This window comes from Sinohyriopsis cumingii, unplaced genomic scaffold (genome assembly GCF_028554795.1).
Source record: "Sinohyriopsis cumingii isolate HCF-2022 unplaced genomic scaffold, ASM2855479v2 utg000349l, whole genome shotgun sequence".
In the NCBI taxonomy this organism is placed as follows: domain Eukaryota; kingdom Metazoa; phylum Mollusca; class Bivalvia; order Unionida; family Unionidae; genus Sinohyriopsis; species Sinohyriopsis cumingii.
Window position 1 is genome coordinate 3,720,207 of NW_028315889.1, and position 21,161 is coordinate 3,741,367.

A 21,161-nucleotide genomic window follows, 5' to 3' on the forward strand; every position below is an offset into this window, starting at 1 on the left:
GAAGATTTCCAGAAGAACTGTTAATTATGGTTCTTGTAGGAGTTTCAAAAACTGGTAATGTATTTCATCAGGCCCAGTGGATGCATCATGGGCCTTATTCAAAGATTCCATAAGTTCAAACAGTGAAAACGGTTGACTATAACTATCCAAGTTATTCGATGCGAATTTCAACCGTGTCTTTTCTTTTTGATTTTTTAATCTTCAGAAGGCTTTTGAATAATTAGACGGTGAAGAATTTTTAGAGAAACTATCAGCAAGTATATTAACTATGTCAGGTTTGGAATTGAAATTCTTGTTTAGTTTCAGATGTCAGAAAGATTTCTGTTTTCCCTTTCCGTTTATTTTGCAGATCATGTCCCAAATTTTCTTAATAGAGGAAAGAGAATTTAAAGTTGAAATGATTTGGATGATTACTGGTATTAAATATTTTCAGCATTGTCTAATGGTTTCTTTACATTCTTTGGTGAACCATGGTTTTTGGGTTCTTTTACAGTTCAGTGAGGACTTGGGAATGGATTCTTCTGCAATGTCGATTTAGACTGATGTAAAATACTGAATAGGATCATTGTCATTTAAAACGGTATCCCTGTTAAGCCTAGCTGTGCAAAGTGTTTCAAATCTGGCCTAGTCGGCCTTCTTTAAATTCCATTGTGAAATTGCTTCATTAATTGTAACGCTGGTGTTCTTAAGAGAGATTGGAAAGTGGTCACTGCTGTGAAGGTCATCACCGACCTTCCAGTTATAATCCAAAAGTAATGATGGAGAACAAATTGTCAAATCGATACACATGATTGTATCCGTTCCTGGGTGTAAATATATCGGTGATTTGGTGTTATATACCGGTAGACACAAGTCATGTCTAGAAATGAAATCTTCAACATTTTTGCCCATCACTTATGTAGTTTGATCCCCATAAAATGTTATGTGCATTAAAATCCCCAAGAAGAACATATGGAGTGGGCAGTTGTTGAACAAGGTTGTCTAAGTCATTTGGTATTAGGTTAGTGTTTGGTGGTATATGAATAGAACACAAGGAAATCACTCGATGTAGTGTGACACTTACAGCAATGGCTTGTAAATTTGTGTTTAAGGGAATGACGCAATGAGAAGCCCTAATGTTTACAATAACGGAAACCCCTCCTGAGGCCCTGTCACCAGTTTTTGGATAGGTGTTAAAACTTTCACTCATAACATGATTTTCAAGATGACCACCAATACTGAAGTAGCACTAATAACGTAATTTTCAAAATGACCACCGATACTGAAGTAGCACTAATAACATAATTTTAAGATGATCACCAATACTGAAGTAGCACTAATAACATAATTTTCAAGATGATCACAGATACTTAAGTAGCACTAATAACATAATTTTCAAGATGATCACCGATACTGAAGTGGCACTAATAAAATAATTTTCAAGACGACCACCAAAGTGGTCATAATGAATGTTAGACAATACTGGTACTAATCAGGACCAACTAGATGTTATTGGAAATCTTTTAATGAAGAACTTTAGAAAAAACAAACTTATGCTAACAGACAGATGATTAATAACAAAGACAGACAACAGGCCATCAAGTAAGCTTTTCTGGTCTATAACTAGTAAGCTAAAATCCCATAGACCTTACACATGGCACCAGACATATACAAGTGTCTCCTAGCTTACCAGAATCTGTAGCCAAGAATCTGCTAAATTCTTCACACAGTCCTCTCTCATTGTATCCTTTATAAGCGAGTTTCTTCTTGTTTCCTGTAAAGAAAATATTGTCAACTTATAACCATGTTTATATATGTGATTGGTTCGATTTGGACTTATATGGCACAGTATGAAGATTATATCAATCTAAGTAAAAAAGAGAAAAGTGCTTTGTACAAGGACACACCATGGTTAGCTAGTCTAGCTTCTATGTTGAGAATTAAACCTACACCCTTCTGGCCACATGTTTGATGCCTTAACCACTGAGTCATTTTGTCTACTCTTGCTTTTGTAAAACAACAGCTTCTCTACATTATTTCAAGTTAGCTATAAAACAATCCCCAAAATCAATACAGAAGCTGCAGTGGCTCAGTGGTTAGCATGCAAGACTTGAGACCCAAAGGTTACAAGTTCAAATACTACCAACAGATAAGCCATCATGGTGCATCCTTAGGCAAAATATTTACCTGAATTGTCTCAGTGCTAAATAACCTATTTATGTTGCTATGCTCTGAAACACCAACCAAATCAAAACCAAACAGTCTATACAAATAGAATTTGAAACAAGAGTACCCCAAAGGGACTGATGCTATACTGTCCAAAAAGAATACCAAAATTTCAAGATAAGATCATTTCTTCTTTCTAATGGCTATTATGACTCTATGGTCTTAAACTAAGTAACAGAAAAAAGCAAAACAAAACAAGTTTTGTAAACTTCACAACTAAGTTAAGTTATAAAATTACACTTTAAGAGGAACTTGCAGTATTGTAATTAAATCCAAAATAATCCTAAATACATGTATTCTTTCATCAATCCAAAATAATAAAGTGTTCCAAATGAATTCCAGGTTTTGAATGTGCCAAGGTGCCAACAGTCTTGATGAACAACAATGGCACAGTCCAGAACACCTCTGAATGAATTCACAATAATCCCAGAATCATGTTCAGTCCAAACATTCATAAGAGGATTTTGTAAATCCAATAAATAAGTTAAATAAAAGATTCCTCTAAAATTAAATCTCAACACAACATTAAATACTTTTACAGACTGAAAATAATATAAGAACAGTAATAAAATTGGAATTTGGAATTAACGGTTCACTTCTTCCTCCATATACACATCCCCATCACTCTATTACTACTCCATATTGCAATACCTCCCATGTGACTTAATTCACAACACAACCAACCTGACTTCATCATCCAATGGAAAATTACTTCAAACTGTACACAGGCTTGTCAGTTATAAGTGGATTAACCACAACCTTGTTTCCAGCTAGGTCACTGCCTAGTAATAAATGAATACCCTCAATGAGTAAAGACAACACTGTTCTGACTGTCACAGGTCCTGAGACTAAGTCTGATGACAAATTTACATAATGGAGAGGAACATTAACCACATTCTATTCCCTGAATAAGAACACTCCACTGGAAGAAGACTTCTCAGAAAAAAGGCAAAGTACCTAATAATAAAAGACTCTGAGAAGCCCTTATGTTCCTTAAAATTTGAATGGGGAGAGGATTGGCAGAATCAACCATGATCGACATTGAATCTTTTGACATAAATGGTTTATATTTCTCCATAATAAAATCAGAATTGGGTTTGTTTGACACAACAAATGTATTGTTTCCATGACCATGACCTATGAGAAACAAGAAAATTTGGAACAGCTGTCTTTATTCTGTTGCATATTTCTTAACTTAAAGCAATCAGAAATAACATGTATTATTTTCTTGCAATAAGTGCCTGTAGGAAGAGATGAGGATTTCTGGTCAGTCTCATTAGATGTTTGATTCTTATAAGTTGTGCCGAATTGGAATTTGTAAGTACTTGCTTGTGACTGAATCAGTTTCTTACTAAGAACCTGCTGAGAGGAAGACTTATTGACAAATGAAAGTTTGTGAGTCAAGGAATAATTGTCAGCTATACAAGCAGTGTTTTCCAAAGTGTCAACATGGTATTCATCAACATCAATCTGATGTCACTATAGACGCAGTTCTTGAAGTCTTTGACTAATGAGCTGTCTAAGTTTGATATAATTTTTAACACTCTTTTTAGATGCACATCGCCTGTCAAATAGTTCTTCTTTTTCCCTAGCAAACTCGACATGGGTTTGGCTATTTTCTTCTTTTGTCATTCTGAAACCTCTGTTGATATGCCTCAGGTACCAACTCATAACCCTTCAAAACACATTTCTTGTCCAGACAATAATCGGCACTTACTTCTACTGACAGTGAAGTATAAACTTGTGTGCTTTACCATAAGTACACTCTGTAATAACAAAGTCCAGTGCTCTCTTGTTCATTTTAAATTTTGTTCTTTTTTCAACATTAGAAAAAATATTGATTTACATCTTTTTCTTCAAAAAAGGAGTTGCTAATCTAATATTTTTTGTAATATCAAAACTGAACATTCATAAGGGGAATGCATTTTGCTTGCCAGTTCTAATTCATTTAACTTCAATTGCATTTCCATCACTCTTTCTTCTTTTTGTATCTGCATTAGAATTTGTCACTCTCCCCTTTCTCTTTCTCTAGTCACTGTGTTGGTTTCACTATGTAAAATCAAAAGACCAGGGACTAAGCAATGTCCAAAATAAAATAAATTTAAATTTCAAAACAGTTTTAATTTCTCTGAAATATTTCTGAAATGTTTATCCTGGACAACCCCAAATTTCTGTTATGACTCTATGGTCACAAACTAAGTAACAGAAAAAAAGCAAAACCAACAAATTTCGTAAAACTTAATAAACAATTTAATCATAAGTGTTTTAAAATGAAACTTAAGAGGAACTTACAGTATCATGAAATGAATACAAAATAATCCTAAATGAAGTTATATTAAAGTCCCAAAGAATGAACTGTTCTGTATAAATTTCACATCCAAGAATGTACTGGTTCACCAACAGTCCTGATGTGTCAAAAATGGCATTTTCCAGAACTCCTTCACAATAGTTCCAGAATAATGTTATAGTCCACTGAGCACTTTCTATTCCCTCTAAATAATCCTAATAAATATTTCCTCTCAAATTATCTGAACATAACACTAAACACTTCTGCAGACTTGATGTTACAACAATAACACAAGAAATAAGAAACCGAAATATTTATAAATGAGTCCAAAACAGGAGTAAATCAGTTCTCTCCTTATATACATCTTCAAGTTTATTATGACTATATATCACAATGTACCCCATGACAAATCTTACTAATCGGTTGAATATTTCAAAATACCTATTCATGTGACCTAAATCATCCAATAGGAAATTACTTAATTCTTCTAAGAACAGACCCAACCTAAACCCTCCAATGGGAAATAGCCTGAAACTTGTTATCATGTTTACCACAAATATTATTATTAGTAACAAACATGTATGTATGCATCTAATTAAAGATTCTATGCAATTTTATGTTTGTAACTCCTATGCAATTTTACGTTTGTAATATCTTAAAGTAGAACCTATGCACATACAAAATTTCAACTAAAGACAATCATCACAATTTACAGCCTTGAATAAAATTTACAGAAATTATAGATATATATAATGTTGCTTCTCTTGGCATTTCTATATTACAATCACATGCAAATTGTTTTAATTGTTGTGCTCTTGCTTTTGCATTAACAACCAGTGGTGGGTTAGTGACTAGTGGTGGATTCATTGTAAGGTCAGTCTCAATAATTCAATTATGTTGGCCTTTCCCATATGACTTGATGTTTGTATTCCATGCTGTGGTGTGATTTGCTTAAGATGAAGTATGGTAGGCATACTCATATATAGGGGAAACCTTTTCTAATTAATAAATCCATCAATTACTTGTTTTATTTTTTTTATTTTAAAAGGATCAGAAACTGCAATCACTTTGATCCTAGTTATTATCTCACTCATTTCTACATCTATCTGTGCAACCACAGCTGTTTGTGCATCACAGGTGTTTTTGCAGTCACAAGTATTTGTGTTTTACGCACCTGATAATATTTGTAAACAGATGTACATGGCCTGCAGAGTTGATTTACACAATCTGACTCCAATGCCACATTAAAGACATCACCAAGCACCTGGACTAGAACATAACACTAGCATATGTGTTTTACAGTATTCATAGTGGCATGCTCTGCTGCAGAGTTAGTATTACCTGAAGCATACACCTTTGCATTTGTCAAGTCCCAATGCCAATCAGCTTTATATATAGATGTGGAAGTTTATCTAATTGGCATACACACGATAGATCGCCAATTATCTTGATCTGGAATACTACATGTAGTTTTGTAAATAAAATGGCATATTATCTGAATAATCCTGAACAGATACATTCGTAAATTCACGGAGAATATGTCTTAAGTTCATTTCGGCCCAGATAAGCTCAAATGATCTATCAGTGACTACTGCATCAATTTGCATATGACCATTTGGAGCATCAAATCCAATAATTTTAAACATGCTGGCACTTTTGTATATTTCAGATATAGCTTTTGCTTCTATAGACTTAAAATGGGGATAAAAAAAATCTCGACAAATGGCTGAATGGATGCCACTTATTTTTCCTGTCGCTGACATTGTATCTTGTTATAAGCCTCCAGTGGTATTTTATAAAAGAAACGTGCAATCCATGGAGTTCATCAAAAGCAACATGAACTTGTAAAGCAGCCCTTGTCAAACAGTAAATGTGCCTATTTATGGGTCCTCATAGCAAAATTCCTTTGTGGTGCTAGATAAAATACCTTTCAGAAAGGAGTCATCATAATTAATCTCATATAAGCCATCACTGAGTATAATGTCAACATACATAAATTTTGTCAGTCTGTTATACATACCCAATAACGTCAAATATCTTGTAAATTTCATCAATACCTTTGAGATGTTTATGCTTGGTAAGTGCCATTTCTAATTTCCTTGTGTGCTCATGCTGTTTCTCTTCTGCATCATGGTATATTATTTTGTACTAGTCTTCAAATTTCATTCCTATATAATACCACAAAAACATCTGCTTAATTCACCTGCTCCTGGATATCTTCATCATCACAGCTAGAACATTCACAGGCATCAAAAGTTTCGTATGCTTTAGAAGTAATGAGCGATTTAGTTAAAGACTCTACTTTTTCTTGCACCATATTATATAAAGTTTTCTTTTTTTCTTTTCCTCGTATGCTTGACCTAGTTTTTTTCAACATTCTATTCTAAGGTTGCTCCCAATTTAATAAGTTTATCAATGTGTTCCTATTATGTCTCTGAAAATGTATATAACATCTTTTGGGCTTTTTTGATAAATCAATATGATGCACTCAAACAAAAAAGCAATAAAGTTTTTCTGCCACAGACATTATATCCCAGTTGTTTGGTAGTCTAATACCTTTTCTAAAGACCTCAATAAACTCTTTCAGAGTTTTTATCATTATATACCACAGAATTTCTTTAATATAAATTATTTATCTGTCCAAGCTGTGCATTGATTTAGTTCTTTTAAATTGTTACATGTTACTAAATTATAAGCATGTGAGGTTTTACAGTCCACTAATGTACTCAGTCCTAATCAGTTTCAGATATGATTAAAAGACTACATGTGTCATGCATCAGTTACTGAAATTGACATTACAATCATCAAATTTGACTTTCACATTCAGGAGCTCAACTTGGTAGACTCCCGACTTATACAGAAACTTTTTGTCCAAAACTCAGAGTAGAAACAGTAATCTTGTGTTTGACAGTATGTGTTAGCTGCCATGGCTAAGGCTTTTGCTGAGTGTAAATGAAAATGTATTTAGCATAATGAAATTGCTTGTTAAATATATAATAGGCTCCTCCCCCTGAATGCTAATATTAATATAAAAAAATACACCATTATAATTTATGCCTTATTTAATGGTTAGCAAAGATTGTCAATATAGGTCTACCAGATATTTCCAGGATACTGACTTAAAATAGTTATTTTTCAATATTAGCAAAAGCTGTTCTGACCCAGTGCAGACTCAATAAAAATAGTTTATCTCACATTGAATTTAAGGTCAAGTAAGATCAACCATGCTGATAAACTCTGCATCAGTTGTGGATGATGTGATCACATAGCAAGCTTTATATAGTCTGGGAAGTATTAATCGATTCAGCACTGCTGGCTGCCTAGTAGCCATATACAGCCTAAAAAACGTGTTTTGATTAATTTTGTGAATTATTAATTTATGAGTTGGGCATTTCTTGTATATTACCATAGCTGCCAACCTTCCAGGCTCACAATTAGTGAAAATATGGATAAAAAGTCGTGAATTTGGACATGAATTCGTGAAAAATACCATGACAATAACTCCATCCACTCTGACCACTCCGACTGTCAATACTACACTATATCAAGTTTGCAAAATAAAAATAAAACACTACATATATGCAGAAATATTTATTTATCAAGACATGATACTGTGGCAGACTTGAACTTCCTCAACTGCTTGATCATAAATTTGTTTTCTAAACAGTTCTGACTTCTTGCCTGCTGTTTGATCTTGGAGACTAAAATTGCTGGCAAATTTTCAGCAGCTAAGGAGGCCCTAAAGTCTGTCTTATGTTTCCTCACCAAAGAAAATACTCTTTCGCTGTCACTGTTGCTGTGAGGAATGCACAGGAGCTGCAGCTATTTTGGTTCTTCAACAGGAAAATTTGGAAGCGATTTTCGAGTCCGGGAACATTTGTCAGAACAAATGGTTAGCATGGTCTCCAGCTGATAAAGGTAGATTGTGTTCGACAAGAAAACTCACAAATAATGCTTCAGCGTTGGTAGCCTGCAGGTCTTCCGAGAATGGTTTAAAATATTCCAGAGCTGAAATCTGCGAATTCTTATTTTTCGCAACTTCTACGTGTTTTTTGCAACCGACATTCTTCCTCACATCGTCTCTGCGATAGCACACTGAGTGCAAAAAGCATGAATGAATATTAATGTCTGATGGCAGAATGCATGGCCAATTTTTGATATATTCCAAATTAAACTTCACTTTTTGAGTAATACATTTCTTTTTCCTGGTGGTAAAGACATTTTTAAGATCTTACATTCGATGCTGAACGGTAACTCAAATCAGTGTTTTGACGCATGCGCAGAGCAAATTTCCGGTTAGGCCCCAGTTTCTCTCAAAAGCATTTGTAAAACTACTCTTATACATATAGATTAAAATAGGCTAAAATGCTTGCTACCAGGCCAACTATACTAATCGGTTGTAGATCTACTAATATCGTGACCAGCAGTACCAGATGGTTTCGGCAACTGCGAATTGCACGACTAGCGCTTAACGGGAAATCGGTTATTTTATTAAAGATTTAAAATAATTGAGGATTGGAAAATTCTTGAATTTTTGGCATACGGCGTGAATCCATGAATTGCTGAAAAAGTCGTGAAATTCACACCAAATTCTTGCCAAATCATTGGGGACAGAGACTGAGGCTTTGGGTCAGGACCCAAAGGGGGAAAGAGATCCCATACCAGCAATTTAACCCTGTGTGTGTGATTAAGATTTTTAACATAGCTTTAAGAATTTTTCAGTCATATTGCTATGATGTCTGCAGTGTGGCAGTTTATAGTGATGTCAAGCACTAAGGCACCATGCCACAGACACGTTGCATGATGTCCCACCCAGTCACATTATCCTGACACCAGGCTGACCAGTCCTAACACTAATCTCTTAATGCTGAGCACCAAGCGAGGCAGCTGTTAGTACCATTTCTGGAAGTCTTTGGTATGACTCGGCTGGGGATCAAACCCATGACCTCCTGCATCCGAGACGGATGCTCTAACCAATAGGCCACCAGAGCAGTTCCAAGATAGAAAGGCGATGACATTTTTAATAGACAGCATTTATACTGATGTGTCAACAGTCTCTTGTTGAATCACAGAAAATATTATTCCAGTTTTTGAATTCTGTATGATTTCCAAGGAATGTCTTTGTCCAAGAATTAACAAAGCACTTATGTATTTCTAGGGAAAAGAATCACTTGAATTTCAATAATTAAAAAAAATATTTAAAAAAAAAACTTAGCCCAAACTGGACAAAACATAAAACAACTTGACGTCTCAAGTGTTAAGGCCTAACTGCTAGAATTCTTATCATAACATCAGCTATAAAACTAACTATAGTGCAAAACAGAACTGAACTCTATTCTGGATAATATCAAATCCAGTAAACAAAATTACATTCCAATAGCATGTAATGGAATTAAAAATATTAAAAAAATCTAACAATAAAATTACATACATAACACTTCCCCCATAAAAGAAAAAGAAAGATACACTAAAGCTTTCTTTTTACCACAGATCAAATCATACATGTGGTTTATATAAACAGTGCACATGCGGAAAGTTTTGTCTGGTTTCAGAACAAGTATACAAGGTGAACTCCAGACACTTTTATTGGTTCGTTGAAATCATTTTCCAGCAAATACTGAATTTCTTTTTTCAAGTATTCTTGTTTCAGAGGGTTCATCCTGTACGGGTGTTGTTTCACAGGCACGGAATTTACAATTTCAGTGTCATGGATGATTTTCTTTGTTCTTGTAGGAACATCTGAAAATAAATGCTCATATTCAAGTAATAACTGTTTAAATTCATTCCTTTCTTGTTGTTGCAAAGGTGAAAGTTAGGCTAGGCTATACATGACGGCCAGTATTAATAGTGGAAGAACCCGGGAAAACCCCGGAAAGAACCACCTACCCACGAGAAGCTACTGGCAAGCTTTCTCACATACCCACATTGGCTGAATCCGAGATTCGAACCCAAGCAGACAGAGGTGAGGTGGCACTGATCCGTAATGGAGAGCGCTTTAGACCACTTGGCCACTTGGGGCCCCGTGTGCGATGGTATTCCTTCACTTAAATCCTCAGTGAGTGGGACAGGTACAACTAAATTAATTGCACATTTAACATGGCTGTGTCTCTCAATATATTCTGTTAACATGTTTATCTGGCAAAGTTGTTTTTGTTTTTGCCTCCCAGGTGTATTTATAATGTAATTTAAATCATTTACTTTCTTTTCAACCATGTAGGGACCATACTACTTGGCCTGAAGAGGATTTTGTGGTATGGACAAGCGAGCCAGAGATCTATCACCAGGATGAAAACTCCTTTGCTTTGTATTTATATCATACCTTAATTTCATTTTTGTCTGAGTAGAGTGCAGATTAGTTCTATCAACCTCACAAGCCTTTAAAAACTTATACTTAAAATTGGAAACACAATCGAGAAGATTAATTCCAGTATCTTCAACAGAAAGAATTTTCTTTTTTAACAACTTCAGTGATCCATACACAGTATGTCCAAAAACTAGTTCAAAGGCACTGAATCCTAAAGATTCCTTAACTAATTCACTAACAGCAACAAAAGTAAATGAATGCCGTCATCCCAATCTTTACCTGTGTCGAAACAATATGACTGAATCATATTTTTCTAAGTTTCATGAAACCTTTCTTGAAACCCCTTGGCTCTCAGGGTGATAGGCAGAAGATCTGAATTGTTGGATGACTAATTCATACATAACTTGCTGGGAATATTCCAGACATAAAATTTGACCCCTGATCAGATTGCACAGATTTGGGAAGGCCAAATTGAGTAAAAAAAACTGTCAAAGCTTTTACTATTGTTTTAGTTTTAATATTCCTCAAAGAAATTGCCTCTGGGAATCATGTTGCCTGACTTGGTCTTAGGTAAGAGACCAACACAATCTACCATTATTCTTCTAAATGGTTTGTCAAATGCAGGAATAGGTTGCAGATGAGCCTTAGGTACCTTCTGATCAGGTTTTCCTATCATGTGACAAGATCTACAGTATTTACAAACATCACTTTTGATTTCTGGCCAATAAAAATGATTCAAAGATCTTGTGAAAAGTATTATTGATTCCTAAATGTCCAGCCAAAAGAGTTTCATGGGATAAAATAAGAATTTCCTGTCTATACGACTTTGCAACTAAAATTTGATAGCTCACTGTTCGCTCGTCACCAGCAGGTACCTCAGGTGGTCTCCACTTTCTCATAAGGACTCCCATTTTTAACAAAACAGCAAACAGGTACTTCTGAAGCTTCAGTTTTATTTTACTGTTTGACAAAAAATAATGAGAACGAGTTGTTAAATGAGGATTACTTTGATCATTATCTACTGACTGATCCAAGCGAGGAGCAAAAGTGACCTCAACAAAGGCTGCTCAAGGAATAATTTCCTGATCAACATCATTCTCATGAGCCCTAGAAAATGAAGATGCTGGGTATAAGTAAGGAATTACTTTTTCAATAGGTTCAACTTTCTAATCCAAATAAAGACTGTCACTTAAAAATGGATTAATCACAACCTTATCTCCAGCTATGTCATTGCCTAGTAGTAAATGAATACCCTCTATGGATGAAGATGGCACTCTTCCAATTGTCAAAAGTCCTGAGGGGAATATTAACAAAGCTGCACTCTATTCCCTGAATATGAACACTTTCAGAAAAAGGCAAAGTACCAGATAATCAAAGACTCTGAGAATCTCCTATATTAATATGGATAGGATTGGCAGAATCACTCATGAGTGATACAGAACTCAACAACATGAATGGTTCATGATTCACCATAATAAGATTAGACAGACTGGAATTTGTTTGACCCAACAAATGTATTGCTTTCAATACAAGACCATGGCCTCGACCTCTCAGAAATAAGAGCATTTGGAAGAGGTATACCTTGATTCTGTTGCTTATCTCTTAATCTGCTGCACTCAGAAATAACATACCCTTTCTTTCTGCAATGCGTGCATATATGAAGAGTTAGGGATTTCTGATCAATCATATAAGAAACGTGATTCCTAAAAGTTGTGCCTGATTGAGATATGGAAATGCTCATATTACACTGAAATAACCTTTTATCAGAAGAATGCCAAGTAGAAGACTTATCAACGCAAGAAACTTTATGAGCTAAAGAATACTTGTCAGCTGTACAAACAGCATTTCCTAATGTTTCCACTCTGTACCCATCAAAAAAAGTCAATGTCACTATGGAGACAATTCTTGAACTCTTCAACTAATGTAAGTTGTATGAGGTCACCATGATCTTAGAAGTACACATCACACTGTCTTGCTTTTCCCATGCAAAATCAACATAGGCTTGATCAATTGATTTTCTACAATTCATAAAACCTTGTTGATTTGCATCAGGTACCAATTCATAACATTTCAAGATATAGTCCTTAACCACATCATAATCAGTATTCAGTGAAATGTAATAATCACAAACTTTGCCAAAAAGTGTACTATATGGTAACAAAATCCAATGCTCTCTTAGCTGTTTCAAACTTTCAGCAATTTTTTCAAAACAGGAAAATACAGTATCTATCTACTTGTTTTTCTTTAAAAGGGGGTACTAACCTAATATTTTTAGTCACAACAAAACTTGCCTCTGTGTATGAAGTGGGGACATGCTTTTCACTTGCCAGCTCTCTTTGAATCTAAATTGAAATTCCTTTTCTTCCTGTTCTCTTTCTCTCTGCATCCCTTTCTGCCTTTCCTTTCTCTCTGCATCTGCATTTCTGTCTGTCTCTCTCTCTCTGCAACTGTATTTTCCTCTCTCTTTCCTCTTTATTTAATTTTATTTGTCCTTCTTGAAGCTCAAGCTTTCTTAACTCCCTTTCATTCTTGTATTTTAATTTCAAGTTCATAACTTGTAAGTTAGAGCTAGATGGAGAATTCTATCAAATCGAAAGCACCTTTGTCCAAAACATTCTTTTCCAACAAATGTTGGACAAAATTATTTCTTATTTCTTGTTTCGCTGAAGAAGTCTTTGTCTCAGAAAGAAACTGTTTTCTAGCAAGCTGATGCAATTCATCCTTTTTTCAGATTTCACAAGTTCTTGCCATGTTGTGCTTTAAAGACAACAAATGCTCTGCATGAATCAAATTTTCAGTGTAAAGGCATCAACTTATAAGCAAGTATACATAGTTGTAGCTATATTTAGTACTGTACAGTTCATGTGTATTTTTGGAACCCCGAACAACGTGGTGATGATGGAGAGAGTGTGGAGAGGACAAAGTAAAAAAAACCTCCACCACATCTCCCAGTGGCCTGATGGAGTTACTGCAGCTGCTCATTAAGAATTGCTCTGCACACCATGCTTTCTTGCAGAGTCATTGAGGATGACCACCGCGGAGTGGACGTAGTCTCTATCAAATGGGTGTGGCTTACTATGTATGACCCTTGCAAGCATGCTGTTTAGAGGTGAGAGTGATGCCAAATTATCTACATAGTTATCAGATGATTATACACATTTCCTAGGTCTAATGAAGACTATGTAATAGATATGATGCCAAGTCAAATTTTAGATAATATTAACGTATTCACAAATGCCTCGAAAACTGTACTGTACTTTCTTCATTTACTAAAGGCTGATTAACATCTTCTGCAACAAGTTTATGCTTACATTTTATTCAAAGAAATCTTAACAAACTTATACACAGACTTGACAAGACCTTGTTCATCTTTTGAACAGTAAAGTTATGCTACTGTTTAAACATGAAAAGTAATCCTCTAAGGTATGTACATTTAAATTCCAGATAACAGCCATTTCTGTTTAAAAAAATACCATAAAACCCACTGAAAACACTGATTTTATATTTAAATGTGAACGTGTTCACTCCTTGAAAAGTAATTACCCAGTCACAAGGTTGACTATACATGTATACAGTTATGAACATTACTTCAATTCTGACTGCATTTAAACTCTATGGTACTGGTCAGATAATTTATGGTTCTTTCTGACTGGGACATTTTTAAAATTCTTTCATGCATCACAAGATAAAATTGTTTCAAATGATATAACCTTTTGGAAACTAAACTGGTCTCTTCCTAATAAAGAATTAGCTTGAATGAACGTTCTACAGAAATAAAGATAGTAACCATTGTAAACACTTTTATAAAACTAGCATCAGTAGATGATGTCAATATCAGTGTTTTTAACACAAAGCCATCTGACTTGGCACATTGTAGTTTCCAGCTTAAATTATGGTTCTGTCATTAACAGCAGAAGTTTGATAATTGTTTCTAGTTAATCTGACCTCAGCATATTGTTGAAATGAATAATAATGTGGAAAATTGTCAAATCTTAAATATCCAACAAATTTAAGGCATTCTGCATGGTTGTATCCATGTGTCCTATTATCTGATCATTCTTGTAAGGAAAATATAAAAACAATTTGTCACATGATAGACAAAAACTAATCAGTCATATGGAAATGACGCATCAATAACCAATCATAATATAGATCTAATATGTTTAATTATTTCAATGCAGTTTCCTGTTTATGACTGTTGAGTGGTTAGCTAATGAGCCCCAAAAACCAAGAAGTAAATCAAATGAAAATAAAAATATAACATCCAAATCAATTTCTTTTAATAGTATTTAGCGGATTTCTGTATTTGTTATACCGCTTTGCAGCTAACAGGATTCAGTGGAAGACATGGGATTGATTCCTCATCCCTCTCTCTCTCAATCTCTCTCACAAAACAAGAGATGTCAAACTTAAGTGTCAAATTTACATTTCTCTAACATGGCTTTCTGGAACTAAAAGAACCTATCTGAAGCAGTAATACCAAGTTTGTTCTCTACATGTATTTCAAATTGATTTAGTGCTTTCCACTGCTTGTTATGGAATCCTCTAATTAACACTATTTTTATTGGAATGTACAGATGCATTTCCTTATTCCTGCTGCAGTTGTACAATATGCTTTGTTAAGTATCATATGAAATTCAGTATTATTGCACTCTGCTGTGAAAAGAATGATAACAAATGAACAACAAAATCGCATTCATATTTGACTGATGTGAAACAATATTTTACAAGTTATGATAGTTACCCCATGCACATGCGTAGCCAGATCAGATCAAGTGTTGGGGGCAGTTTCCAAAATTTCAAAAGGGTCCCAACTTTCCTCAAAAGGGCACAAGAAGCAAAAGCCTATTTGTGCATTTACTCAAAGTGTGCATAATACCCAATCAACATGCGCAAGAATAAAACAACAGTCAAATTCAAGTGACAGGTGACTGTACGTTTGTGCGTGTACTTTTGGTTTCTTGTGTGATTGTTTGCGGGGGGGGGGGGGGGGGGGGGGGAGGGGTAAGTCCCTTGATTAGGCCCTGACAAGTTCTCAGGCTCTTAGTAATATCCTGCACTATTTCTTCTGACATCCAATCACAGGATTATAGAGGTGTGATTTAAACTTAGAGCTTCTATTATAAAAAGGACACCATGCCATTCCTTTTCTTACTTGAAATAAATTTACCTTGTGATGACTGTAATAACAATAAAATATCCCAGTCGGCCAGTCAGAAAGAAAAATCTAGCCTCATAAATTGCAGTACACAAGTAGTTAAAATTGAACAAGTATGTATATATAGCCCACAGACTTGGTCATTATGAGATTTGTAAATTCAGAATTTGCTCAATTTTTTTAAGGGTGTGTCAGTTGGTTCCGATTGATTTGAATAAAGTAAAAGTTTAAAGATATTGCAAAATAAGTCAATCAATCATCTCTAAATACACAGAAGAGACAAGAAATTTTTCTTTTATATTTTTATGGCAATAAAGATCACTTGATTCCTGAAATGGCATCTGATTGTAAATCAGCATGACATTTCCATCTTTCCATCTTTCTGGGGAGGGTCATCATCTATCAACTATTCAATTTTCAAACAGTAAAACTTCTGTTGTTATTGACTGGACCATGTCATTCCTTGCTTTACTTGAAACAATCTTGTGACAATTTAAATTAAAAAAATATCACAATCAGAAATAATAATTTAGCTTCATACAATTAAATGGCCAGTCCTATACAGTATATGTGCATTCCGAACTGAACTAGTTCATAGTTGCGTACATGTATATTCAATCTTGTAATAGGGCCATTATTGCTTAAGGACCAAACACGTGGTTCACATTAAAGTGTAAATTCAGTGTTTTTTCTTTTTTGTTGTTGTGAGCTGTACTGTACATGACATCTTTCATAGCAAGAATCTTCATTTCTTAACTCTGCTTGGATTGGTTAAATGTTCTTTCACCAACCATTACTTATAAATGAATCGTTTATAACATTAACATACAGAACAGATCTATCCATCATTAAGGTCTAGTGAGCATAACCTGCAAGTAATATCCACTATGGCAGTCAGTAGTGCTTGTTTACAAGGGGACTTATTAGTCACTGTGATGGCAAGACACATCAAAGCAGCAGATAAACACATCAGTGGTAGGGAATGAACTAAATGTCCAAACAAATTATGCCAGTGCACTCATATCCTTTGCCAATAACGGGATACACTTTTTACTTACGCTAATAATGATAGGAACACTGTGATTTACCAAATATATTCCATGAATGAAATTCATGGCCCCTTGAACAAATCCATGTTATCACCTTACACTGCACTGCAGAACACATTTGCATAACTATAGAAAACAAGAGATATATGGTGGCCCAGGTCGGAAGATTCTAATCACCATTTTTTAATCTTAGTTAAATGTGATCAAAATCCTGTCAAAAAGGCAGCCTCCAGAGTGGTACAAAATATGTCAATATGATACAAGATTACCCCATAAATATGTATAGATCTAGCTCACAATAAAACTCATCCAACATCTTGATTATGTAAGCCTACTTGCCAAGTCTAATTAAAGTCCAGGTGGTAAAAAACATCATATGAAGCTCAATGGAGTTTTGATGATATAAGCTAATGATAAAAAGTCCTGTCATAAAAACAGTTGCTAAAGTGCAACAACCTCACACAATCAGATGCAAAATCACCTTATTAATATGCATGAATCTCACTCATAATTGTACTCATTCAAGTTAAAAATACAATTTCTAGAATGGTCACAAGCTCAGTGAGATGCAAGGTCAACTTTTTAATATGCATGGATCTCACTCATTATCAAAATTATATGAAGTCTGCATATATAAGTCTCTATTCTTTTTTGTTATTACTATCAGTTCAAAAATATGCCTTCCAGAGTGGCAATAGGCTCACTCATATAACGAAATCATTGTAAATTTTTTATAGTTTAAGCCCATATTCCAAGTCTAATCAAAATCGGATTAGAAATGCTATCTTCCGAGTGGCAACAAGCCCAGTCAATCAAGATGCAAGATCACATCACTAATATGGGTTTATCTCGCTTATTATCAAACCCATCTAAGATCATATAATATAAGCCCACATTCTAAGTCTAATCAAAACTGGATCTGGCATATGGCTCCCAGAATGGTAACAAGTTCATCTTATTAGATGCAAGTTAACCTCATCAAAATGCACGAATTTCATACCTGAACTTGTCCATGATCTTGAAAATTAAAGACAATATTCCAAGTTTGATTAAAACTGGATCAGAGAAATAGTTTCAAGCGTGGTAACAACCTCAGTAATCAAATGCTGGATGTTGATAATGTTAGCCCATATTCCAAGTAGGACCAATATCAGATACAAAAGTATGGCTACAAGAATGGTAATAATTAAATGTCAGTCAATGGACAATGCCCCAGATGATGGATAACAGCTGGATAGAAAATGGATGTAGGAGCATGGCAAAGTTGTTGTTGTTGTAGTGTTTAACACCATTTTTCAGCACACGATATGCTATACATGGCGGCCAGTATTAATGGTGGAGGAAGAACCTGGGAAAACCCCAGAAAGAACCACCGACCCACGAGAAGCTACTGGCAAGCTTTCTTACATACCCACATTGGCTGAATCCAAGACTTGAACCCACGCAGACAGAGGTGAGATGGCAGTGATCCGTAATGGAAAGCGCTTTAGACCACTCAGCCACTCGGGGCCCCAGAGCATGGCAAAAGTTACAAATGTGAAAGTAGATGTTCAAATGTGTACAGGAAAAAAGATTTTCAAGCCAACTGCTGATTGCTAATGAAAAGACTTAAGTCATAAAGAAACAAAAGTACCATGAAGGGCACATTATATAATGACACTGTGCTTAACAGTCCTCTATATATGCACTAGTAGAGTATGGGTGACTCTGGAGACTACTGACCAATAAGTCTCAATGACCTAGACCATTAATTTCTTATTAAATTTACCATGACAGTGACTTCCAACCTTAAGACCCAGGTTTCTTTAAAAGCTATCAACAAAGTTTGGTTCAAGTACATGGTCTACAATTACCATAACTTTTAACATTTTGACCCAAAATCAACATACCTTAAGTGCAAGCCATCCACAAGCTTTGGTCAAGGTGTGTGGTTTAGAACTATTAATATGCAAAACACCAGTTTCCTTCTTCCAGTGACCTTGTACTTTGAAAGTGTGAACCCAAAAATGAATCATTTTTCTTCTTTCAGTCAATAGCCTTGACTTTTGACTTTTTGACCCCAAAATCAATAGGGTTCTTCCTTATCCAAAGTACAAGCCATTCAAAAGTTTGCTCAACGTCTAGGATGTTGAACTAACATAACAGTGCTGAAACTTAATGTCTTTTTTCATTCACAATGACCCTGACCATGACTTTTGACCCCAAACTGATAGGCTTCCTCCATACCCCATCTGCAAGCCATCCAAAATATTAGGTAACTGATGGTAAAGAACTGAAGTTACTCTACTCAAGTCATTTGTCATTTTTCAATCAGTAACAGTAACGATTCAATGTTTGACCTGAAAATGATTCTGTTCTTTCTTAACCCAAGTGCAACCATCCAGAAAGTTTGGCAGTTGCAGATAGTAGAGACCTTGTTATACTGTGCAAAATAATTTTTCTTCATGATTTCACCAATGACACAACCCTGATAAGTTTCTTCCTAACCCCTAATGCAAGCCTTCCACAAAATTCACTAACTGTAAAAGGTGGAGAAATGAAATTACAGTGTGACCCCACTATAGCATGAATTTGGATAAAACACGATTTTGGCATGGCTACCAAAATTTCATACACATGCTTTTTCTCATGCACAACATTTTTTGTTTTCTTTCTAAACAGTACGAAAAGTAATGTATAAAACGTTTACTATCATCTTGGGGAAGAGATCATGTATGAATTCTAATACAAAATGATTGTGACATGCCTCATGCAATATACACATTTTTTCTCATACACGGAAAAGTTTTTCTTCTTAAAAGTATGAAAAATAACTTGTATTATTCAGCGATCATGCTGGCTTTGCCAGTGTCGCAAATTGCAATTTATTATCCTTACTGGCGAAAAAATATACCATCTGGCAAGGTTTACTGCGACATTATTGGCCATTTAAACATAAACAATGATGGGTTTGGAGTGATGAAATTCTGAGGCAACATGAAAGGAAGACAAACTTGATATAAAATGTTTTGGAATTTATTTACTGTTAGATAAAAAAAAAATCTTTTGTTCATATTGACAAACCATCTTAATAGTGCATAGTTATTTCATCATCTGTTTATTCTGACATCTAACCCGAGTACTGTATACTTTGAGATCTCTGCATTTTTTAATGTTTTTTTAAATATTTCATGTAGCAGAGATTAACTGGATGAGGCACTATTTCATAATAGATCTTTCAGCAGAAACAGTATCAGACTATCTGTGGCTCGCTAGTAATTTTTATATTTATTTAGACTGACCTTTGTATGTGGATGGTAAGCAAAATCAGTCTCCATTTCACTCACGGAATTATATCCTTCAAAACACTCACATTTTCTGTAGTAATCCCTGTCAGAACAGAACATCTGTAAGCCTTTTTTCAGATTTCTGACACATGTGGAAAGGAGCATCGCTCTGTTACCGAAAATGCACCCCCCCCCCCAAGATTTACTTGTTGGTCTATCCAATAGGCATGATACCAGGACTAGCTAGCTACAATTGACCAACTTTTGAACAAAGGAACAGTAACTGCTACAATCGACTAAAGGACTGCTGATTCCTTTTGTTTCTAAAATGTACACAAAAAAACCCGAAGCTTCAAAGAAAACTAATTACCTTTGAAATACCAATTATTTGTATAAATACTAAACAAATGAAAAATATTCAGTCCTAATCAATGTTCTACAATTATCTGATGTTGCCGCCACAATAAGAAACATACATCTGTTTGGTCCTCCAAAGCTCTCCTTAGTGGTAACTTCAATAGCATATGCATCATTCATCAAAGAAAGCTGACTAAAATCTTCAATTAAAAAAAAAACTTTCATCAAAGGAAGTCATCACTAAATTTAAATAAAGGCAATGGAATCTGACAGATAGTTCCATTTTCCAAAGTGACTGGAGCATGTTTATTGTGCTGCGAACGTTTCGTTTTTTCTGGAAAAAAATTAAGCTTCTGTTGCTACCAATGGTGGTATACAATGCAAATTAAATCTACTATCTTTTGAAACTATAGATATCTGGCCATCAAGTTAATTGAAGATGGGGTATCTTGCAAAGATGCTTGTTAAGCTTTTTAATTTGTTCATCTTTTCATTTTCCAATCAATGGCCTCATCCACTGGGTAGCCTCGGCAAG

At 34.9% G+C, this 21,161-nt stretch overlaps 1 protein-coding gene across 5 annotated transcripts in view; it reads right to left on the reverse strand.

The window, feature by feature from the left end:
* The window catches only part of LOC149774338 (exportin-T-like), a 191,602-nt gene that overhangs the window by 129,706 nt on the left and 40,735 nt on the right, over positions 1–21,161 (reverse strand). For all 5 annotated transcript variants that reach the window (XM_089945416.1, XM_089945418.1, XM_089945414.1 and 2 more), the window contains one exon: positions 1,670–1,753. In XM_089945416.1, coding sequence (XP_089801542.1) covers positions 1,670–1,753 — 84 coding nt within the window. The remainder of the gene's footprint in view (positions 1–1,669; positions 1,754–21,161) is intronic.